Source organism: Pygocentrus nattereri, chromosome 19, assembly GCF_015220715.1.
Source record: "Pygocentrus nattereri isolate fPygNat1 chromosome 19, fPygNat1.pri, whole genome shotgun sequence".
Taxonomy (NCBI): Eukaryota; Metazoa; Chordata; class Actinopteri; order Characiformes; family Serrasalmidae; genus Pygocentrus; species Pygocentrus nattereri.
In genome coordinates, this window is record NC_051229.1 from 2,057,745 (window position 1) to 2,082,488 (window position 24,744).

At 42.6% G+C, this 24,744-nt stretch overlaps 2 protein-coding genes across 7 annotated transcripts in view; both read left to right on the forward strand.

The window, feature by feature from the left end:
- The first annotated feature begins 3,434 nt into the window (after window positions 1-3,434).
- LOC119266100 lies at window positions 3,435-18,813 on the forward strand. 3 transcript variants are annotated; one of them, XM_037547744.1, is made up of 6 exons: window positions 3,435-3,638; window positions 9,389-9,625; window positions 10,640-10,732; window positions 14,468-14,479; window positions 16,516-16,626; window positions 18,223-18,813. In XM_037547744.1, the coding sequence occupies exons 1-5, from the start codon at window positions 3,572-3,574 to the stop codon at window positions 16,614-16,616; spliced, it is 510 nt and encodes a 169-aa protein (XP_037403641.1). In that variant the 5' UTR covers window positions 3,435-3,571; the 3' UTR covers window positions 16,617-16,626; window positions 18,223-18,813. The 3 variants fall into 3 exon arrangements, with proteins under 3 accessions (XP_037403641.1, XP_037403642.1, XP_037403639.1); XM_037547742.1 differs by having other exon boundaries at window positions 3,438-3,638; window positions 18,218-18,813; XM_037547745.1 differs by lacking the exon at window positions 14,468-14,479 and having other exon boundaries at window positions 18,218-18,813.
- A 2,200-nt stretch (window positions 18,814-21,013) lies between these two features.
- The window catches only part of xrn1 (5'-3' exoribonuclease 1), a 64,887-nt gene continuing 61,156 nt past the window's right edge, over window positions 21,014-24,744 (forward strand). The window contains exon 1 of one of the 4 annotated variants that reach the window (XM_037530966.1): window positions 21,014-21,270. In XM_037530966.1, the coding sequence (XP_037386863.1) occupies window positions 21,196-21,270 (75 nt within the window). In that variant the 5' untranslated portion in view covers window positions 21,014-21,195. The remainder of the gene's footprint in view (window positions 21,271-24,744) is intronic. The other 3 variants (XM_037530967.1, XM_037530964.1, XM_037530965.1) reach the window with 3 other exon arrangements.

Here is a 24,744-nt window from a genome sequence, read left to right on the forward strand (position 1 = left end):
ACTGAGGTGTTTAAAAACTCCAGCAGCACTGCTGTGTCTGGTTACATTTTTAAATTATATATTTTTAAGTGTATTAACTGATGTATTTGATTGTATTGCCTTTATTTTATTTGATTGGTTGCTGTAGTGATGAACAAATGAAAGCTAAAATTTAAACGGCTGAGATTTCCCACTGCGTTACTGGCACCCGGTCCAGTTTTACAGCTAAAATGTCCTGAATATTTTTTTAACTTTAAGATGAGCTCCAGAGCGTCTTCACTTCTGTTTAACTGTCTGTTTCTATTGTTTTACACAGTGATGAGCAGCTCAGTTCACTGTAACCATAATGACGCTGCCGCCCCTCTGATCACCTTCCTGTGTTAATGTTGATGATTAAATATTCCAGTGGTGGTGGTGAATAATGAGGAGGCTGAGCTGAACGTGTGTTTATTAGGAGGACTAACGTGCTGAGCTTGCTCGGCTAAAGCATTTGGGAAATGGAAACTGAAACTGTTGAGCGGCTGTAGAGAGGGCGCTCTCACAGCATTCACTACTTACAGTTTATCACACTTTAGTTTGATTTGACTTGCTTTACCTCGGTAATGGTAGCTAACGTTAGCTGTTTCCGTTAACGTTATGTTTCAGCTGTGCACCTATGGTCGGTTGCTAGGTAACAGACACGACAGCTGATTCTCAACTTCAGTCGAGTAAGTTAGGATTTCCTAACTTGAGAAAAGATGCTGTAAGTTGAGATGAGGTTCCTAAACGAAGCTCAGATTTGCTTCTGTAATACGAGTTTGTGACGAATCTTATCTGGACCTGTCGGACCAGAACTTCAGACGAAAAGGTAGAAGGTTTCTGTAATTCGGCCGCTGGAGTGTAAAGAAGCTGAATTGATCTTTTTATCTGTGGGTGTGAGTTTATTATTTAAGAGCTTTGGCAGTTTTGGTGCCACTTTTCTTAGTTTTTATAAAATCTCACACTGGATTGTCCTGAACCCTGGAGATGTGCAGGTCGTACGGATCCACCAGTCTAGATGTTCTCCTCATAGTGTTTCTGGAGACGCGTCCACATATCTGTTCGCGTGTTTGTGCCCATTCTGGTCTGTGTTGTTGGCGTTTATCGTCCTGCAGGCCTGTATCTGCAGTAACGGTGATGAGACGAGCTCCATCAGACCTCAGTCACAGCTCCCCTACATGGATGTGTGGTCTTCATAATGACGCAATACAGTACAATGAATATCCAGATGGTGTTTATTGTTTCTGTGCTGTTCTTATCGGACGTTTTTCCTGGTGAAGGGTGTGGCGTGGTTTGTTGTTTTGTTTCTTACTGAAGCCGCTCTCTACAGCCAGACTGTCCACTGAGTCTGTGCTGTGAGTGGTCAAGAAGGAGAGGAGCTGAATGTGTGAGAGAGATAAATATCCTCTCTGCAGTTCAGGACGTTCCACTGTTTAAAACTGGAAGAAACACGTCTGTACAGAATGTTCATGACGCTGAGATAAACGCACTGATGGAGGTTTTCTGTTTGCAGACATTACCACCCTAATTACTCTGACCCTCCATACCTCCACCCTAATGACCTCCACCCTACTGATCTCAAAACCACACATTCTTTATGTTAAAAAAACATCACAAACAATGCATCATCAGTTCATTTTTCAGTATAATCATAATGACAATTACAGTAATAATAGTTCTATTCTAATTTGATAACAAGGTTATTATTCATCTTATTTTGCTTTCATTGTTGTTTTAATTGTTCATTTTTACCGATGTTTTAGCAATAATGTGCTTCAGAGTCGTGACGATAAAGCTGCTCTGAATTAAAGCTGAAAGACAGAAAAAAGAAACGGAGAGGAGAGAGAGAGAGACAAAGAAAAGGGGAAGAGAAAAGTGAAAGGAGAGAGAGAGAAAAAAAAGGGAAGAGAAAAGAGAAAGGAGAGAGAGAGAGACAAAGAAAAGGGGAAGAGAAAAGAGAGAGGAGAGAGAGAGAGAAAGAAAAAGGGAAGAGAAAAGAGAAAGGAGAGAGAGAGAGAAAGAAAAAGGGAAGAGAAAAGAGAGAGAGAGAAAAAGAAAAAGGGAAGAGAAAAGAGAGAGAGAGAAAAAAAGAAAAAGGGAAGAGAAAAGAGAGAGAGAGAGAAAAAGAAAAAGGGAAGAGAAAAGAGAAAGGAGAGAGAGAGAAAAAGAAAAAGGGAAGAGAAAAGTGAAAGGAGAGAGAGAGAAAAAGAAAAAGGAAAGAGAAAGGAGAGAGAGAGACAAAGAAAAGGGGAAGAGAAAGGTGAAAGGAGAGAGAGAGAAAAAGAAAAAGGAAAGAGAAAAGAGAGAGGAGAGAGAAAAAGAAAAAGGGAAGAGAAAAGTGAAAGGAGAGAGAGAGAAAAAGAAAAAGGGAAGAGAAAAGTGAAAGGAGAGAGAGAGAAAAAGAAAAAGGGAAGAGAAAAGAGAGAGGAGAGAGAGAGAAAAAGAAAAAGGGAAGAGAAAAGAGAAAGGAGAGAGAGAGACAAAGAAAAGGGGAAGAGAAAAGTGAAAGGAGAGAGAGAGAAAAAGAAAAAGGGAAGAGAAAAGAGAAAGGAGAGAGAGAGAGAAAAAGAAAAAGGAAAGAGAAAAGAGAGAGGAGAGAGAGAGAAAAAGAAAAAGGGAAGAGAAAAGTGAAAGGAGAGAGAGAGAAAAAGAAAAAGGAAAGAGAAAGGAGAGAGAGAGAGAGAGACAAAGAAAAGGGGAAGAGAAAAGTGAAAGGAGAGAGAGAGAAAAAGAAAAAGGGAAGAGAAAAGAGAAAGGAGAGAGAGAGACAAAGAAAAAGGGAAGAGAAAAGAGAGAGGAGAGAGAGAGACAAAGAAAAAGGGAAGAGAAAAGAGAAAGGAGAGAGAGAGACAAAGAAAAAGGGAAGAGAAAAGAGAAAGGAGAGAGAGAGAGAAAAAGAAAAAGGGAAGAGAAAAGAGAAAGGAGAGAGAGAGAAAAAGAAAAAGGGAAGAGAAAAGAGAAAGGAGAGAGAGAGAAAAAGAAAAAGGGAAGAGAAAAGAGAAAGGAGAGAGAGAGAAAAAGAAAAAGGGAAGAGAAAAGAGAGAGGAGAGAGAGAGAAAAAGAAAAAGGGAAGAGAAAAGAGAAAGGAGAGAGAGAGAAAAAGAAAAAGGGAAGAGAAAGGAGAGAGAGAGAGAGAGACAAAGAAAAAGGGAAGAGAAAAGAGAGAGGAGAGAGAGAGAAAAAGAAAAAGGGAAGAGAAAAGAGAAAAGAGAGAGAGAGAAAAGTAAAATGTCCTGGACAGTAAAGCAGTGAGTGTGTTTGAGCTGATAGCAGATAACAGTGTTACAGTGAGTGATGTAATGTGTGTGTGTGTGTGTGTGTGTGCGTGCGCGTGTGTATGTGTGTGTGCGTGCGTGTGTGTGCGTGTGTTGCGTGTGTGTGTGTGTGCGTGTGTTGCGTGTGTGTGCGTGTGTGCGCGTGCGTGTGTGCGTGTGCGTGTTTAAAGGGTATAAAGTGCTGAACCGTGAGCTGCAGCTCCGTCTCCGTCTCCGTCTCTCGGAGTGTCTGAGCTGCACGCAGAGCTGCTGGCTGTGAGAGAAAGGAAAGTGAAAGGAGGTGCAGTGCAGGAGGAGAGATGACGCCGCTGCTGCGCTGCTTAACGCTCCTCTGCCTGTGGAGTCTCTGCTCTGCTCGTCCTACAGGTGAGTCTTTAAACACTAGAAGTCCCAGAGAGGGGTCATTTAACATTTCTACCTCTGGAACCCAGAGACGGGTCGAGTGACCTGAAGGATGTTAGCTAACATCCTATAATCACCGTCTTTTGTTCTGTAAATAAGGCCATTACTGGCGACCCACAGGAGGCTGTTGTTTGCCATTGAGTTCAGCTATTTAGTTTCTAGTTAGTTCTATTCAGTTTATTGTATTTGATAATATAAAGATTATACATTTTGTATTTAGTTTAGTTTTATTTGAGCAAAAAAGCAAACAATGAATTTTTTTTTTTTATTTTAAATAGAGAATTAGAAATTTTACAGCAAGGTACAGCTGTGAGTAATGACCAGAAGCATTTGTGTCAAGAGGACTGAAATTTCAGCGTGAAAAATTTAAGAACAACTCTTATTTGTTTCCATGCTTTTTATTTTTGTTATAAAAATAATACAGAAAAATACAAGGAATAAAACAATTCCACACATATTTACAATAGTCTGCAGTGGGGGGCTGCGTGTGTGTGTGAGTGGCATTTCCTTGTGTGGCTGGCATTTCAGCACTCACTCAGCAGTCTGGCACTGCCAGGGTCTGTCCCTGGTACATTTGCCACACGTGTATTTGTAGCAGTCGACACGTCTCACAGTTGCACAATTGTTCGTGCATCGATGGTTGACTTGGCACTTCGCCCTTTTGCCAGGGCTGGGTGTGGAAGGTTGTTGCCGAAGCAGTTTCTCCTTGCGTTGCCTTCTTCTCAGTCACCCAACTCTTTTGCAAGCCCAACCAGGAAGTCCACCCGTCTCTCCTGCACCCCAGTGCATGCCTGATAAAGCACATGTGCATTTAGTGCTGCCATGTCAATCATGTTGTAGAACACGGCGACTGGCCATCTCCGTGTTCCTGCACGCAGGCTGTACTCCCGCATTTGGTCCATTACATCCATCCTGCACTTTGTGTTGCTGTATTGTGTGACCGTGTTTGGCTTCCTTTTGGTGGTATCCTCAGTCTCAACCACACTGTGCATGCTGCTGAGAATGTAGACGACCTTCTTCCGTTTGGGTGCATTCACTGTCACTTTGATTTCAAGTCGCAAGCCACCCAAAACTTAATACCAAACTTGTCTGGTTTTGTTGCACTGTATTGCAGAAAACAGCAGCGAGTCTTTGACGGGAAAAGCTGTTCATCAATAGTGATGTGTCGACCAGGGCTGTAGGATGCGATGCAGTTGGTGACAAATGATCTCCACACATCAGAGATTGCAGCAAACTTATCGGTCTCCGCTCGCTCACTGCGTGTGAACATGTCATCAAAGCGTAGGTGTTGCATGATGTCTTGGAAGCGGTTTCGGGCCATAGTTGCAATGATCCTTGGGTTTGCAAGGCTTGCTGACCAGCTGTCATGTAGTGATGGAACCTTGGTCACCCCCCTCAAGATAATGACTGAAATAAATGCCATTAGTTCTGGGAGATCCATGAACCGATCCACCTGCTCCGTGTGACGTGCATGTTGTGTCGTCCATTCTTGAATGCTACGAAGCATGTCAAGAGTGATAAAACAGAGGAAGCTCTGAAGGCGACTCCGGACACTAGCTCTTGGCTCTCCATCTGTAGGGTACGGTTCTATTGGGGTGAAATTGAGACGTTTCCCCACTTGTCCTTCACGCCACACTGTACCATCTTTTGCGTTGCGGTCTCTGTCGGCTCACTCGCCAACCGAGCTCTCTTTTTTAGTAGAGGAGGAGTCTCCTCATCTGCAAGATAAATAATTAAAAATTAACATTTTGTTTTGGTTCTAAATAAAAAAGACAGTCAGAAAATGGAAATAGGTAATTTGAGAAATCTAACCTGAAGACAGCTCAGAGTCCGAATCCGGTTGAAGGACTATGTCTTCTCCATCTGAGTCACAAGGGTTGGTGTTACTCAGGATCCGTTCCAATGCCTGTTGAGTGGTGAACCTTCTCTGCATTTTGTTTCTGCTTCTTTGTTCCTATTTATCCCCCACAGCACAAAAGGCTGCATGCAAATTTGCTAAGGTGTTAGCAACCTTATGCATGTCCCCTGCACAACAATGCAGCTGGGGGGTGGACAGACACTCAGGAGCAACTTACGTTCTTTTGCTTACCCCCTTTTGCAAGAGGTTGAGGTGGATCAACACAATTAATTTGTTTTCTTTTTCTAAACTGTCATTTTGAGCCCACTTCTTCCACATCTTTTAAAAAAACTTTTGCATATTTCTTGAAACAGATTGTATGTTTTGCAAACTATATGTACATTTGGCAAAATGACCTGTATAATGCAGCACAACATCACAGATCAGCAGCGAAAGGTCACATCTCCCCCACACACTTTATGTATGCTTCAAAACAAAATGTGTGTTTTATACAAATTGTCAGTGCCCAAAAAAAGTCTCTTGAGCTGTGTTTCACATGGTGTTTTGAGAATGTCACCTCGGTTTCAAGAAATGAGCCAAACCAATTGAAAAAAAAAGATCAACTTTAATTTAAATCAACTTTAATTTGTTCAAAATGTGCACCACCAGGCCACCATGCTCAGGACAGGCCCCCTCCTTCTACCTAACCATTAGAGCACTATCAGTCCTCTTTTGGCATGAATAGGCTTGCAGGTAACACACTATTCAACCTACCCTAAATTAGCCCTGCTCTGGACCTGCATGGACCGGGATGCGAACAATAGGCTTTGAAGTGTCTGCACACAACATCAAACTCTTGTTTTGGACGGTTTTCCATGATCATAAAGGCATTTAACCACATTGATTGAGTCTGTCCACAGCTTAACCAAGTAATTAGGCAGAGCATTCCAAAAATCGGTGAAACGTCTGGAGAGTTTAAAGCTGTTATAACTTGAAATGGTCATGAATTCACAGCCTGATGTCTGAGACACTGTTTTATGATAGATTTTGAGAAGATTTTGGCCTTAACACATAATTGATTTAGTCCATTCATGGTGGAGGGAGTCATGCAGGGCACTGTGCGGCAAAATAGTCCCCAAAGAAAACTCATTATTCCAGATTTTCCACTGTTTTCCATCATCAGCATTCCATATAAGCCCAGAAGACTCGTGTAGGTTCTGTGGTGGTTCTGGATGGTAAATAAAGTGTCTGTATCTGTGTTGTAGTCATGGTGACGCCTGGTTCCCATCACCACCACTGTAAAGACGTCTGAACCGTTTCACACCAAACCCTCTGAGTCTCTCTGTTTACACCACAGCCTCTGAATTCTCTGTTTACACCACAGCCTCTGAATTATGCAGAAAATTTGGAAATTTGATGGAATTCCCCTTTAAGTATTGGAAGATTTGTACTATACTCGATTATTACTGAAATTCATTGTGAATCAGCTAGAAGTGTTTTTTTATGAAACACCGGAAAACACAGTGCGCAGTGACACGTACACACAATTAAACTGACAGAACATAAACAACGGTCAGCCTTTCTCACGGCACGGCCTGCAGTGGGACACCACAGTACTTTTACTCAATTTCCCAACAGAAAATACTTCTCACTGCTACTATCTCCATTTAGGTCAAAACCAGCTCTAAACAAAGTGACCGCTGGGCCCTGATTGGTGCTCTGGCTTTGCGCTTCTTTCGTTTTGACATGTGACGTTTTTATACACACAGAAACCAAAAGGAACGACAGATTTCTCAAAATGTAGGAGGAAAAAGTCGGATATTAGACTCTGAAATGTAGTGGAGTGAAAGGAAAAAGTCCAGAACAGAGAAACTTCAGTACAGATACACCAAAAATACTAAAGTACAGAAACTCATTACATTTACTCAGTTACTCAGGTACTCAGTTACTCAGTTACTCAGGTACTGTCCAAGACTGGTGTATATATAGTGTGTGTATATATATATATATATATATATATATATATATATTTATTTTTTTTAGGGAGATTCCAAACCACAGGGAAACATAATTCAGAAAAATAGTGAATTCCCACTTAAACAAAACAAACCAGATAATGGGCCATTCTCACACTTCAGTGGATAAAAAAGGAAATGGGAATGTTAAAAGGCTGCTGGTCGCGCTGGAATCAGTGGCCAATCCTGCTCAGATTTATAATTACATTCCTAATTTCAATTACAATTAGAGTATTTCAGTAATAGAGTATTTACCTGTGTCAGTCACACATGTCATGTGTTGTTATTTTCAGGAGACCCTGGGCTGCATAGATGTGCCATTATTTTACATGTAAATATTAAAATTTCATATTTTTATGAATTTTGGTCATTTTTGATTAAACAAATTTCCTTAACGGCTGCTAAATTTAGCATTTTTTGCATATAGTGATCTTGAAAACAAATGTCACCTCAGATGTCTTTGCAGAAGTTGGAGTGTCCGTGAGCCGAAAGTGCAATAATTTTGATGGTGATTCATTCTATTAGTTAATATTAGTAAAAATAAACAATTAGCAAAGGAGCACATGTGTTTTATTGATCTTCTGTCCTCTTGGAGTCACGCTGAGTCCTAAAACTCTGATACACGGCAAGACCAGCTTTATTTTTAATTACTAATTGAGCGGCATATTTAATCAGGCATTATTAATACTGAACATCAATGTAAACTGAATGACGGGGCGAAATCTTATTCATTATGATCATCTTAGTCGATTTAATCTGTTAAAATGTGTTTTAGGGCCTGTTTGTGTGGGTTTGAGGGAAAGGGCAGTGCAGTCACTCACTGAACGTGAGGATCTGGCAGTAACTTCAACTCTGAGGGAGTTCATTTGACCTTGGTTCACTGTTTAGACTCGCGGCTCACAGGTCAACACCCACGGACACAGTCAGGATAAAAACACTTCACTTTCCTGGAGAATCTTCAATACATCCAGCTCCTTAAACCACAGCCTTATTATTCACCTGTTAGTCTTACGAGTTCCTATGGCTGCTATGAGCTGTTCACTAATCAACTATTCAGTATCTGCTATGACTTCTGTATCATGTATTATGAATTATTCTGCATCTTCTGTGAATTATTCACCATCTATCTCAGCATTATTTAGAATCTACTATGAATTAGTCAATATCTACTATGAATTATTCAGTAATGCTATGGATTATTCAGTAACTACTATGAATTATTCAGCATTTTCTAGGAATTATTTAGTATTTAATATGAATTATTTAGTATACAGTATGAATTATTCAATAACCACTATAAATTATTCATAATGTACTATGAATTATTCAGCAACTGCTATGAATTATTCAGCATTTTAAAGGCATTATTTAGCATTTAATATGAATTATTCATGATCTATTATGAATTATTTCGTATCTAGTATGAATTATTCAATTACTATTATAAATTATTCATAATGTACTGAATTATTCAGCAACTGCTATGAATTTTTCAGCATTCTTTTAGCATTTATCATTTAGCATTATTTAGCAATTATTTAGCATTTAATGTGAATTATTCAATATCTAATATGAATTATTTAGTATCTAGTATGAATTATTCAATTACTATTATAAATTATTCATAATGTACTGAATTATTCAGCAACTACTATGAATTATTTACTATGAATTATTTAGTATCTACTATTAATGATAGAATTTTTCAGTGTTTCCTCAAAATTTTTCAGTATCTACTATGAATTATTCAGTAACCACTATGAATTATTCAGTAACCACTATGAATTATTCAGTAACCACTATGAGGTATTCAGTAAACCCTGTGTTAAGCTGCATGGTTCTGTTTGTCTTGTACACTTCAGAGAATCCCACCTATATAAGTGAGTGCCTCTATGATGGACATCGGGTGGTCCTGCTGTCTGACCGGCTTCAGGTTGATGGTCAAGACATCTTGGTTTTGGATAAAGTAAACAACAGATGGACAGTGTTTGTGGCAGATGATCATCAGGACCCTGCCCTGACCACCCTGGACACAGCGCAGATCCTGGAGGAATGTGAGGAGCTAAAGAAAGAGCTCAGTCACCTGGAGAACTCAGCAGGTACATCTATCATACATATACAGGCACAGCTGCAGCGCCACGGTACTGTTAAATATACAGTCACTGAGTGTAATTTTACAGGACTGGGGGTTAACAGCGCACTGTAAACTGTAAACATGCTTTACGGACAACGTTAAAAAAACCGACTGTCTCACTTTTACCAACAAGTTAACCTGTAAATTATGTGGAGTATGTGCACCTGAATATACACCGGTCAGGCGTAACGTTCTGACCACCTTCCTGTTTCTACACTCACTGTCCACTTTATCAGCTCCACTTACTGTAGAGCTGCACTCTGTAGTTCTACAGTTACAGACTGTAGTCCATCTGTTTCTCTGATACTCTGTTACCCTGTTCTTCAGTGGTCAGGACCCCCATGGACCCTCACAGAGCAGGTACTGTTTGGGTGGTGGATCATTCTCAGCACTGCAGTAACACTGACGTGGTGGTGGTGTGTTAGTGTGTGTTGTGGTGGTGCGAGTGGATCAGACACAGCAGTGCTGCTGGAGTGTTTAAATACCTCAGTGTCGCTGCTGGGCTGAGAACAGTCCACCAACAGCGTCCTGTGGGCAGATGAGCTGTCGTCTCTCTACAAGGTGGACCAACTAGGTAGGAGTGTCTAATAGAGTGGACAGTGAGTGGACACAGTGTTTAAAACCTCCAGCAGCACTGCTGTCTGATCTACTCAGACCAGCACAACACACCACCATCTCCATCAGTCTGAAGAACCATTTCACCATGCAAAGAACCCTTTAATCATGCAAAGGGTTCTGTGAGTGTTCATGGTTCTTCATAGAACCGCTTTCTTTACTAAAGAACCCTTGAAGGACCATGTTTTTTAAGACTTCGTAGCTCCAGTGTAAACCTAGTGAAGCTCCTTCAGACCCCAAGGCTGGCTTGGCTGATCAGCTGCATTGGAGATGATTTAGGAGTGCGGTTAGCGCTCTGCTTACTGTGGGGTGTAACCTCCTATACGGATTCTTATGGTTTCAGTTCCTGAATGTCTTCTTTCAGGTGTGTCTTGGTCCAGAGTGGCGTTTATAGCGTTGATCGTTTTATTCTTCATCAGCTTTGTTGTTCTGAGCTTCAAGATGTCCAGAAGATACGGTGAGTCAGTGAAACAGCCCAGCGATCACAAACACCAACACCAGCCCTTTAACAACAAACACCCATTACAACAACAAAGAGCCATTATTAGAACAAAGGGTCGTTATAGCGGACGTTTACAAAGTAGCGCTGAAAGTCTTTCAGTTTCAATCAGGCAGGAAACTTTCAGTTCAGTTGAAGAAAAACAAACTGACAGTGAAACTCAGTTTAAGTTTTAGCCTCTTAGTCTCCAGGGGATGTTTTGGTTTGTCCATCTGAATTTTCGTGACCAAATCGTAAGGCAAATTATTCAGTAACTGCATGAAATAAAAGAACATTTTTATTTTATTTATCGATTTATTTGTAAAAGCTCCCCTTTATTTATCAGAACGTGTGTTTTCTGATCTCCACACATCACTACACGCTCACAATTTACTGCTCAGAGCCAAAAATCTCACAGATCACTGAAGAGACGCCGTCTGTTTATAGTTTAGAGCCCAGATTTGGGGAAACGGGTCGACTTTCAGTAGAAAAACAAAGTTCAGCTTCTTTTATTATAAGGGTGGTGGTGTTGGGAGTCTTGCCCAAGGACCCTTATTGGTATAGTGTAGGGGGCTTGTCCAAGCAGGGGACTGAACCCCAGTCTACAGTGTAGTAGGTGAAGGTGGTGTTGGGAGTCTTGCCCAAGGACCCTTATTGGTATAGTGTAGGGGGCTTGTCCAAGCAGGAGATTGAACCCCAGTCTACAGTGTAGTAGGTGAAGGTGGTGTTGGGAGTCTTGCCCAAGGACTCTTATTGGTATAGTGTAGGGGGCTTGTCCAAGCAGGGGATTGAACCCCAGTCTACAGTGTAGTAGGTGAAGGTGGTGTTGGGAGTCTTGCCCAAGGACTCTTATTGGTATAGTGTAGGGGGCTTGTCCAAGCAGGAGATTGAACCCCAGTCTACAGCGTGGAAGGCAGAGGTGTTACCCCCTACACTAACTGACCACACATTTATGAAATATTAAAGTTATGAAGAATATGATGAAGTGTGTTTTGGAACCACTGGTGGTCTCAAGGAGTTTAAGAGGCCACAATCAGTGCTACTGAAAACCCTCTGCTGATAAGAATTAGTGCTTTATTCATTATTTCGTTTCTTTATTTAGAGCGTCTCTGCTTTAGCCATTCATCTTCGCTGCTTTGAGGGCCGAAAGTAAAAATAACGATATGCTAGATGGGTAAATATTTGGCATCTGATAAAGATCCTGAGAAACACGTGCTGCTGTTTAAATCCAGCAAACACACCACAAACGTCCAGCGCACAGTCAGACACGTCACACAACAACTCACTCTGCACACGATGAGAAATTCCAGAAATATAGGGATTAAATACACAGCCAGAAAGCCTGAGACCACTATGACAATCTGGGACTTTTACATAATTATTATAATAATAACCTAGAAATAAACAAAGATTTAGAGTTGGATGTTTTGCACTTCTGTCGCTATTTAAGTGTAAAGTAAGTTTGAGACACTGACCTTTTTTTTTTTGTAAAACTCCGTGTGTGAGATGTAAACAGAGAGATTCCGACTGTTTACATCTGATCCACCCAGTAATGCAGGGTTTTAGCGTTCATCTTTAAAGGGAAATTCTACCAGTATCTTTACAGTGGTGGTGATGGGAACCAGGCGTTGCCATGACGACAACACAGATATAGACTCTTTATTTACCATCCAGAACCACCAGAGAACCTACACGAGTCTTCTGAGCTTATACGGAATGCTGATGATGGAAAACGGTGGAAAATCTGGAATAATGAGTTTTCTTTGGGGACTATTTTGCCGCACAGCGCCCTGCATGTCTCCCTCCACCATGAATGGAGTTGAAGTTCTCTCATAAAACAGCGTCTCAGTCGTCAGGCAGTGAATTCAGAACCAGTTCATGTAGGAACTTTCTGTAGGAGCTTTTAGAGGGACGTCTGGTTCCCATCACCACCACTGTGAGGAGCTTTTAGAGGGACGTCTGGTTCCCATCACCACCACTGGGAACGGTTCTGACTCTGTAAGTTTATCTAGAACGAAGCGCTTCACACCAAACCGCTCAGAACCGCTCAGAACCGCTCGGATTACATATTAAACACTTAATTATGTAGAATTTTTAAAAAGCAGGTGGCATTCCCCTTTAAGGTGCACACGAAGGCCAGATTAGTTTTTGAGTTTCTCATGTTGCTGTTTGTGGTCAGATTCTCAGGTGGAGCTGGTCTGCCGGTCAGACTTTTACACAAACTTGTGGCGCACATGTAGCTTGAGTGCTCACTGTCATTAAAGCAGAAGGGGAAACTCCACCAAATACTACAAAATCCTGAAATTCTTATTAAAATTTCACAAACATTTCACTCAGATTGTTATGCTGATGATTTCATTCGTAATGAAAAAGGTTTGTATTAAAACTTTGCATCTCTAGTGCTTTCAGCTCTGATCTCCATCAGCCATGTATTATGCAGGGAGTTAACTGATTAAAATACCTAAAGCCCTGCCATGAAAACGAGTAGTACTGCCTGACTTGAATGTGTGCGTCATTCCCACACTTTGTAGCTCATTTTAGGTGTTTATCTGTTTATGTTATTTCTGGAAATCCAGCTCCTTTTTGTGCAGAGATTCTCTGGTTTTATAATATGTTCTAATTGATTAATCACTGAAAATATAATTCATTTATTCTCTCTCTCTCTGTCTCTCTCTCTCTGTCTCTCTGTCTCTCTCTGTCTCTCTCTCTCTCTCTCTGTCTCTCTCTCTCTCTCTGTCTCTCTCTCTCTCTCTGTCTCTCTCTCTCTCTCTCTCTCTCTCTCTCTGTCTCTCCCTCTCTCTCTCTCTCTCTCTCTCTCTCTCTCTCTCTCTGTCTCTCTGTCTCTCTCTGTCTCTCTCTCTCTCTCTCTCTGTCTCTCTCTCTCTCTCTGTCTCTCTCTCTCTCTCTGTCTCTCTCTCTCTCTCTCTCTCTCTCTCTGTCTCTCCCTCTCTCTCTCTCTCTCTCTCTCTCTCTGTCTCTCTGTCTCTCTCTGTCTCTCTCTCTCTCTCTCTGTCTCTCTCTCTCTCTCTCTCTCTCTCTGTCTCTCTCTCTCTCTCTCTGTCTCTCTCTCTCTCTCTCTGTCTCTCCCTCTCTCTCTCTCTCTCTCTCTCTCTGTCTCTCTCTCTCTTCTCTCTCTGTCTCTATCTCTCTCTGTCTCTGTCTCTCTCTCTCTCTCTCTCTCTCTCTCTCTCTCTCTGTCTCTCTCTCTCTCTCTGTCTCTCTCTCTCTCTCTCTCTCTCTCTCTCTGTCTCTCTGTCTCTCTCTCTCTATCTCTCTGTCTCTCTCTCTCTCTCTCTCTCTCTCTGTCTCTGTCTCTCTCTCTCTTCTCTCTCTCTCTCTGTCTCTCTCTCTCTTCTCTCTCTGTCTCTATCTCTCTCTGTCTCTGTCTCTCTCTCTCTCTCTCTCTCTCTCTCTCTCTCTCTCTCTCTCTCTCTCTCTGTCTCTATCACTCTCTCTCTCTCTCTCTCTCTCTGTCTCTCTGTCTCTATCTCTCTCTCTCTCTCTCTCTGTCTCTCTGTCTCTCTCTCTCTCTCTCTCTCTGTCTCTGTCTCTCTCTCTCTTCTCTCTCTCTCTCTGTCTCTCTCTCTCTTCTCTCTCTGTCTCTATCTCTCTCTGTCTCTGTCTCTCTCTCTCTCTCTCTCTCTCTGTCTCTATCACTCTCTCTCTCTCTCTCTCTCTCTCTGTGTCATTCACTCATTTCTCTGGAAATCACAGGAGCGGCTGGGGGTGAGTGAGGTTTTCAGTGACTTTCTCATCCTTTAACTTTAGTGTGGTATAAAACTGACAAAGGATTATAGATTAACTGGTCAATCGGTCATCCAGTCTGACACTTCACACTGCTGGGCTCATAGTGGCTGCATTTAATACTGCTCTGCATTTAGTGCTGCAGTTAATATTTTAAGCTTTTATTGCTGTAATGCATTTAACACACTGTATTACTGTATTTAATACAGCACTGCCGTTAATACCGCAGTGCTTCAGAGTTAAACTCCAATAAATACCAAGTCATCTGTTGGCATCTAAACTAAAAGGCTGTTTTTGTTGTTACACTGTTTACTTCCGTTTTCAGGTAAAGCACATCACACACAAACAGAGTGTTAGAGAGGGTCTAATTAGTCCAGGTGAATGTTGGAGAGGGTCTAATTAGTCCAGGTGAATGTTGGAGAGGGTCTAGATTAGTCTAGGTGGATGCTGGAGAGGGTCTAATTAGTCCAGGTGGATGTTGGAGAGGGTCTAATTAGTCCAGGTAGATGTTGGAGAGGGTCTAATTAGTCCAGGTAGATGTTGGAGAGGGTCTAAATTAGTCCAGGTGGATGTTGGAGAGGGTCTAATTAGTCCAGGTGGATGTTGGAGAGGGTCTAATTAGTCCAGGTGGATGTTGGAGAGGGTCTAATTAGTCCAGGTAGATGTTGGAGAGGGTCTAGATTAGTCTAGGTGGATGCTGGAGAGGGTCTAATTAGTCCAGGTGGATGTTGGAGAGGGTCTAATTAGTCCAGGTAGATGTTGGAGAGGGTCTAAATTAGTCCAGGTGGATGTTGGAGAGGGTCTAATTAGTCCAGGTGGATGTTGGAGAGGGTCTAATTAGTCCAGGTAGATGTTGGAGAGGGTCTAGATTAGTCTAGGTGGATGCTGGAGAGGGTCTAATTAGTCCAGGTGGATGTTGGAGAGGGTCTAATTAGTCCAGGTGGATGTTGGAGAGGGTCTAAATTAGTCCAGGTAGATGTTGGAGAGGGTCTAGATTAGTCTAGGTGGATGCTGGAGAGGGTCTAATTAGTCCAGGGGGATGTTGGAGAGGGTCTAGATTAGTCTAGGTGGATGCTGGAGAGGGTCTAATTAGTCCAGGTGGATGTTGGAGAGGGTCTAAATTAGTCCAGGTAGATGTTGGAGAGGGTCTAGATTAGTCTAGGTGGATGCTGGAGAGGGTCTAAATAGTCCAGGTAGCTGTTGGAGAGGGTCTAATTAGTCCAGGTAGATGTTGGAGAGGGTATAAATAGTCCAGGTAGCTGTTGGAGAGGGTCTAATTAGTCCAGGTAGATGTTGGAGAGGGTATAAATAGTCCAGGTAGATGTTGGAGAGGGTCTAATTAGTCCAGGTAGATGTTGGAGAGGGTATAAATAGTCCAGGTAGATGTTGGAGAGGGTCTAATCAGTCCAGTTGATTATTTGGGGGCCATCAGTGTTCAGTTATCTGAGCATCTCAGGGAAGAAGCTGTTGCGGACTCTGGAGGTGGTGGGATGATTTTTCCGGTTCCTTCTGCCAGATGGCATGAGATTACAGCGTCACTGAGAGGGCTGGGAGGTGTCGTCCACAATGCTACTGACCTTGCAGTTGCAGCGCTTGTGGTAGGAGGTGTCTTAAATGGTGCAGCAGTTACCTTCCAGCACCTGTACAGTTATAAGACGCAGTGTAACTGTTGAATCATTTAGAGTGGAGCGAAAATGTGACGCCCCATCGTTGGTCACAGCCTGTGACCACTTGCGTCCACCATCTCGCAAATACACTCTTCCACACACAGCATGTCGTCACTGGGATCTCCAAAGTAGTAACTTCACAGGGGAGGGAAAGGAGGTGCTTTGCTTTTGATAAAAGTCAGTTGGAGTATTTCTGTTGGTCCATTCATCACGACATGTCCACTCAAATTAAAGGACTGCTGCTTTCAAATCATGCGGAAAGGTGAATGATGAAAAAATGCAGATGCGTGTCATCAAATCAAAAATCAAATATTAAAAAATCAAAAATAAAATCCTGTGTTTGTGTTTCAGGCGTTTTAGGCTCCATCATCCACTATCCTGCTCACTTCCTGAAGGACCAGAGTGAGAAAAGATTCTCTCATTTACCTTCAACAACCAAACAAACTTACTAAACAATTAAAGGTGAGTAGCTCCATTTGCTCAATGACACGTTCTTAAAAACACCAACTCATGCCTTTAGGAACCAGACGTCCCTCTAAAAGCTCCTACAGAAAGTTCCTACATGAACTGGTTCTGAATTCACTGCCTGATGACTGAGACGCTGTTTTATGAGAGTTTAGAGAACTTCAACTCCATTCATGGTGGAGGGAGACATGCAGGGCGCTGTGCGGCAAAATAGTCCCCAAAGAAAATTCATTATTCCAGATTTTCCACTGTTTTCCATCATCAACATTCCATATAAGCTCAGAAGACTCGTGTAGGTTCTCTGGTGGTTCTGGATGGTAAATAAAGTGTCTATATCTGTGTTGTCGTCATGGCAACGCCTGGTTCCCATCACCACCACTGTAAATACATCTGGACCAGTTCACACCAAACCCTCTGAACCTCTGATTACACCCCACACACTGGATTATGGACACATTTGGGGGAAAAAGGGTGGAATTTATTTTTAAAAAAAATTTTTTAGTTCGCTTTAGCATTTTATTTTACAGCAAAACATCCATAAAGACTCCTACTCTGACGGATGCTGGATGAAAAAAGGTCCAGCGCAGTTCTTAGTCCAGCAGCTGCACAGCAACCAAATCTTTCTGGACCTTGAACCTTTTTTTACTGAGTGATTTCTTTGCTGCTTTTCATTCTACGAGTCTTTATTTCAACGAAGTAACACCACTTGTATTAGTATGAGTTTAGCCTAATCTACCCAACTCAAAATAACACGGCAGTTTCAACATCCCTGTCATGGTTAAGATGATTATATAACCTCATTTAAAAAGCTGAGCAGAGTCTCAGGTCAACAGAGTCTATTACCAGAGCCGGTTCATGAGGAGCCTGGCCACTTCCTATTTCCCCCGTTATATCAAAAACAGGGCTGCTGAACAGCAGACGGCCCGCGTGAGCGAGTCCTCAATGAATGGGAGTGAATGGAGCCCAACGGCTAAAAACTTAAAATAGTCTCTAATCATTGAACCAGAACTTTCCTTTAATTTTAGACAGCAGGAGGATGGATTTCACTAAAAAACTAAGAGATTACAGATAAATTTCCTTTATTTCTGCAGTAAACGGGTTTTGGGCAGCAGGAGGCGGGGCTTTACTGCTAGAGCGTGATGATTGATGGGCGAGCGGAGCAGCTCATTGGCTGTTTGCGCTCACTGACGTCATGAACGTACATAAGGCCCCGTTTTAAGCTCCTATAACTCGAGTTTAAAAGCTCTTAAATATAACAGCGGTGTTAAAATGTTTTACACTGATTCTGTTCTTTTACATTAAAAGTGTTTCAGCATTTATAAACTGATTTTGCTCAAACGCTCCATATCAACCCATTCATTTTGGACTCGCTCGGGAGCGCCCCCTAGTGTCTGAGAAATCCGGAAGACATTGCAGAGAGTGGGAATTCTCCTCCTTACCAGTTTTTGGGAACAGCTTTTGAGCAGTTTGATCTCCGTGGCTCATTTAGCTGTTCATATTTACTGAAGTGACTTCAGTTTTAAAGCTTAATGGAGTTTTTCACCAAAAACATCAACCTTACAATGTGACATGTGCTTTTTCGTTTTAGCACAGCAGCTGCCAGGCTGATATAAGACTTCTCTGATAAGGACTTCACACACCAGACATACATCTGTGGATTTTAAACAGGACAACATTGCTTTTGATATCAGCCAATAAACGTGAGCTTTTATTTGACTGCATGCTAACGCGTTCTCCAGGTGAGGTCCCTGACAGTTGTTTTGTGGTTGGACCATCACGAAGGAATCGTTTGTTCATTTTTCTTTGGAAAAAGAAACGTGTGATCCAGAAACGTTCCTGCCATCGTTCCTTTCACTTGCTGGATGGATCCAATCAGCCACTGCTGCACTGCGATGTTGTGCTGTATCCGGATGCCGCCACAGGCCTCATCACGGCTGGGTGGATGCTTTATCTCTGGTGCTTCAGACGCCTGCTGGTGGTTTTAACAAGATTCATGCTCGCATAAAAAAACAATAACCGCCAGTAGGTAAACTGTTTATAGCCATTCTTTCTGTTACAAGAAGATATTGTACAATGTGTAATTATTCAGTTTTATAACAAAGAATATTGTAAACACTGTGGTTGCTTTTTCTATATCTGTTGTACATAGGTTATAAAAATAAAACTGAAATGAATTGAAAACTATTTATACTATTTTATGTCCTCTGTTTAAAAGATGCATCATACCTAAAAAGCCCATTTCAGGTAAAAACAATCATTTTCCATGTTTTTTGAAACATAAGCAATATGTAAAAGCTTATGGAATTATACGGAAGCAAATCTCCAAGAACAACCCATTTTGGTTTTACTGTTTTTGTGATGTCACAAAGACCAACACACACACACACACACATTATCTAAAGTGACATTCACAAGCCTCGTTGCTCAAATCCGATCTCTCTGACTCAACGTCCACCCTCGTTTAGGTCAGTGACTCAAATCTGTCATTAATGTGATGACCTGGCCTGAAATGACCCTCATGAGCTCCTCCTACTCCGTAACGTCACGTGACTGAATCACTGCATCATCAGCACAAACTAACGAGCAGAACGAGCTTCGCTGAGAAGATCATTAACTCTGATCAGCTCTCAGCTTCGTTATTAGAGCCAGACGGAGGAGGAAAAGGTGAGATGAGCTGCTTTTCCACCGTTTACAGGCTTTAACGTCTGTTTGGCGCTGTTGCCATGGTAACACTGAATGACGGCACATGAATTCTGATCTGAGCGTCATAATAAGGTCACGTGGCCACAAATCAGATACGCATCTGATCTAGGACCACATATGAAAGTGGCTCAGGTCGGATTTGAGGAGATCAGATTTGTGTCCACACAGTCCTGAAAACACCAGATCCGAGTCACATTAGAGCAAAAAATCCGATTTGTGCCACTTCAGCCGGGAAATGTGAACGCAGCCTAAGTGAATTATCCTTCTGGGTCACAGGGGAGCTATAGTCTATCCCAGTGGTCATTGGGCAGAAGGCCGGAAACACCCTGGACAGGCCGCCGGTCCATCATAGGGCAGACAGACAGACACATTCTCACACACACACCGCGGGTCAGTTTAGCTTATCCAGGTGGCCTGACTGCATGTGTTTGGGCTGCGGTAGGAAACCCACGCAGACACAGGGAAAACATGCAAACAGAAAGAGCCCTGGTCACCCAGCAGTTCAACCCCACCCACTCACACTGGCTATAAGCCGTGTTTTGGTCTGGACTACTTTTTGGATGAGGCACAACATGTGGCAGCCAATCAGAACAGAGCTCATTCACATATCAGCCTAGAATCCAGTGCTACTCTGTGATGTCCCTGATCCTGATATTAAGCTCAATTCATCATGATGCCGTTTGAAAGACGACATTGTTGGACTCCCATTAAATTGTAGTGACTTTTGATCCCCCTCTAAGTCGTCGTCTGACACTGACATACGATTACACCACGCACATGATTCTCACTCACACCTCAAAGGCTCAGGAGCAAAAACAGCCTGTTTAATAATTACAAGGGGTGAAGACAGAGGCTGGAAAAGGGCTGTGTAATGTGAGTTACTGGTGTTTTAGGTGGACAGTGGATTGGAAAGGAAAACAAAACATAAAATAAAATAAAAAACATTTTTAATACAGGCCATTTCATTTCCACGAGGACAGGCTTCACCAGTTCACAGAAAAAAAAGACTGCTTTATTTATTCATGCCTGCTCTATATCAGCAAAACACCACCTGTACAACAACAAAAGACATACACAAACCATTAAAACACTAATGATGTGTAGTGTTTTCCTGATGGGCTGGTATCACAGTTTAGGACTCTAACGGTTTAATAGGACTGTTTCCAGATGTATTTGATGGTTTTGTAATGGGATCTAAAGGTGTAATACAGTGAACTGATGGTTTCTAATAGCTAATTTCCCATTAGAAAGCAAAACCATGAATTTGAATCCTAATGGTTCTAATGGCTTTGCTTCAGCAGGGGTTTAAAATCTATAATCTGACATTGCGCTGCCACAAAACACATTCTTCGATGAAAAACGCCACACTTCGGAGAGCTATTTTCGGTCTGCTGGTGTATAATAAGGTTAAAAAAACCCGAGAAAATATTAAAAATTAAAATTCAAAAGCCACGAAACTAACTTACACATTAGTTCCTACCATGCAGCCCGGAAGGAATAAGACGACGCACCGCACCTAATTCCCAAAAATAAACAAAATAAAAACTCACAATTCGCCCGTTGAAAGAAACGTTTTCACCTGGTTTTCATAGTAAAACGCTCGAATTCGTCCAACTTGTCTGCCAATCCTCGTATTTTACCGTATAATCGTGTTTCTGTTCGCAGTATTTGAATGTAAACACAAGTCGCCGCGTCACAGATTCCGCCCGGACATTTTACTTCCGCTGCACAGTCGCAGCTACGGCGTTCCCCCATATAGCAATAGCAGCTTTGGCGGCGTTTTTGCTGGTTTTTCCTACCTCTGAGCGCGTTTTTGTGCATTAAGTCGTTTTTTAGGACGTGCAGAGCCTCCTCTCGGACAGGATGGGGGTGCCCAAGTTTTACCGCTGGATTTCAGAGCGCTATCCGTGCCTGAGTGAGGTGGTGAAGGAGCAGCAGGTCAGAATCTTTGTTTGTTTTGGGGCTAAAAGTCGCGATAAAAGAGGCGAAACTTGCAGTTTTACACCTTTAAAAGTCGAATGTCGCTCTTCGGGTGTTTAAGTCTGCCAGCCGGCTGCGTTTCGACCCCAAACGGCCGCTGAATCACACGCGTTGGCGTCGTCCGTGTGCCGTGGTGTGAGGAGCAGGTCGCCGCCAGCGGGGCTTTAAACGGAGCTTAGAGCGACTTCTGTCCGCAGTTCCAGCTCGTCGTGTCGTTTAAGTGTCTGATTTTGCTCCCTTCAGCTTTCCTGCTCACACCAAAGCCCTCCTGACCGACATAGAGACCCTCTTTGGCCTCCTGGCCTGCTAGTTGAGTGGTCTAATGCCATACATCCAAAGACTCATGGGCTGATTTATCAGTGCTCATTATTTAGTCTTAGGCTTAGTTTTAGTCTTGGTCTTACATCCAAAGACTCATGGGCTGATTTATCAGTGCTCATTACTTAGTTTTAGGTGTAGTTTTAGTCTTGGTCTTACATCCAAAGACTCATGGGCTGATTTATCAGTGCTCATTACTTAGTTTTAGGTGTAGTTTTAGGCTTAGTCTTACATCCAAAGACTCATGGGCTGATTTATCAGTGCTCATTACTTAGTTTTAGGTGTAGTTTTAGTCTTGGTCTTACATCCAAAGACTCATGGGCTGATTTATCAGTGCTCATTACTTAGTTTTAGGTGTAGTTTTAGTCTTGGTTTTACATCCAAAGACTCATGGGCTGATTTATCAGTGCTCATTACGTAGTTTTAGGCTTAGTCTTACATCCAAAGACTCATGGGCTGATTTATCAGTGCTCATTACTTAGTCTTAGGCTTAGTTTTAGTCTTGGTCTTACATCCAAAGACTCATGGGCTGATTTATCAGTGCTCGTTACTTAGTCTTAGGCTTAGTTTTAGTCTTAGTCTTACATCCAAAGACTCAAATGGGCTGTTTTATCAGTGCTCATTACTTAGGCTTAGTTTTAGGTGTAGTCTTACATCCAAAGACTCAAATGGGCTGTTTTATCAGTGCTCGTTACTTAGGCTTAGGCTTAGTTTTAGGCGTAGTCTTACATCCAAAGACTCAGATGTGCTGAATTGTCAGTGCTCGTTTCTTAGGCTTAGGCTTAGTCTTAGGCTTGGTCTTGCATCCAAAGACTCAGATGGGCTGTTTTATCAGTGCTCATTTCTTAGGCTTGTTATTTTGGTAATATCTAAGCTGACACTCACACTGTCGCAGTAGGACACTTAAATGATTCACTTAACCTCTAAAACTTCAAACCGCACTCGGTCATGTTCTCCATAACGTTCATACTCCATAAGCTCCATTCAGAAGCTGGGCGTCGTGTGAGGCTGTAGCTCTTCGCTCCAGTCTAATAGACGGTGACGTCATTTTAAACCCTTATAATAAAAGAAGCTGAATTCAGTTTGTTTTTCTACTGAAAGTCGAGCCGTTTTTCCCCAAATCTGGGCTCTAAACTATAAACAGACGGCGTCTCTTCAGTGATCTGCTCTGGAAACATCACTTTTAGAGAACAACACAAAGAGCGGCGCAGATTTTTGGCCTTCAGCAGTAAATTGTGAGCGTGTGGTGAAATGTGGAGATCAGAAAACACACGTTCTGTTCATTTGAGGAGCTTTTATAAAATAAATAAAATAAAAATGTTCATGTCGCTGCTGTCGGAACAAAACCTTGTGTCTCCATTTTAGTCGATTTTCAGTTTTTGACGTGAATTGAAAACTCGCCGTCTCATCTGTGAGAGGCAGCAGCGGTTTTTCTGCTTAAATGCAGTCGATTGCAAGTGAAAAACAGGTGGTGGTCAAACTTTTGGAGTCATTAGTTTTATTAATTTTGATTTAGAACGTGTTAAACACAGTATAACTCCCAGTAAATCAAACTTCTGTGAAATCAAACTGTCCACTTAGGAAGCAACACTGACCATCAATTTCACAGCTGTTGTGCAAATGGAACAGACAACAGGTGGAAATTACTGGCGATGAGCAAGACACACTCAATAAAGGAGTGGTCCTGCAGGTGGGACCACAGACCACTTCTCAGTACCTTTCTGCTTTCTGGCTGATGTTTTGGTCACTTTTGAATGTTGGTGGTCTTTCACACTCGTGGTAGCAGGAGACGGACTCTACAACCCACACAAGTGGCTCAGGTAGTGCAGCTCATCCAGGATGGCACATCAATGCGAGCTGTGGCAAGAAGGTTTGCTGTGTCTGTCAGCGTAGTGTCCAGAGGCTGGAGGCGCTACCAGGAGACAGGCCAGTACACCAGGAGACGTGGAGGAGGCCGTAGGAGGGCAACAACCCAGCAGCAGGACCGCTACCTCCGCCTTTGAGCAAGGAGGAACAGGAGGAGCTGCCAGAGCCCTGCAGAATGACCTCCAGCAGGCCACAAATGTGCATGTGTCTGCACAAACGGTTAGAAACCGAGTCCATGAGGATGGTATGAGGGCCCGACGTCCACAGATGGGGGTTGTGCTCACAGCCCAGCACCGTGCAGGACGCTTGGCATTTGCCAGAGAACACCAGGATTGGCAAATTCGCCACTGGCGCCCTGTGATCTTCACAGATGAAAGCAGGTTCACACTGAGCACATGTGACAGACGTGACAGAGTCTGGAGACGCCATGGAGAGCGATCTGCTGCCTGAACATCCTTCAGCATGACCGGTTTGGCAGTGGGTCAGTAATGGTGTGGGGTGGCATTTCTTTGGAGGGCCACACAGCCCTCCATGTGCTCGCCAGAGGTAGCCTGACTGCCATTAGGTACCGAGATGAGATCCTCAGACCCCTTGTGAGACCATATGCTGGTGCGGTTGGCCCTGGGTTCCTCCTAATGCAGGACAATGCTAGACCTCATGTGGCTGGAGTGTGTCAGCAGTTCCTGCAAGATGAAGGCATTGAAGCTCTGGAACGGCCCGCCCGCTCCCCAGACCTGAATCCGATTGAGCACATCTGGGACATCATGTCTCGCTCCATCCACCAATGCCATGTTGCACCACAGACTATCCAGGAGTTGGCGGATGCTTTAGTCCAGGTCTGGGAGGAGATCCCTCAGGAGACCATCCGCCAACTCATCAGGAGCTGCCCAGGCATTGTAGGGAGGTCATACAGGCACGTGGAGGCCACACACAATACTGAGCCTCATTTTGACTTGTTTTAAGGACATCACATCAAAGTTGGATCAGCCTGTCGTGTGTTTTTCCACTTTAATTCTGTGTGTGACTCCAAATCCAGGCCTCCACTGGTTAATAAACTTGATCTCCATTGATGATTTTTGTGATTTTGTTGTCAGCACATTCAACTTTGTACAGAACAAAGAATTCAATGAGAAAATTTCATTCATTCAGATCTAGGATGAGTTATTAGACTGTTCCCTTTATTCTTTTGAGCAGTGTGTGTGTGTATGTATGTGTATATATATGTGTATATATATATATATATATATA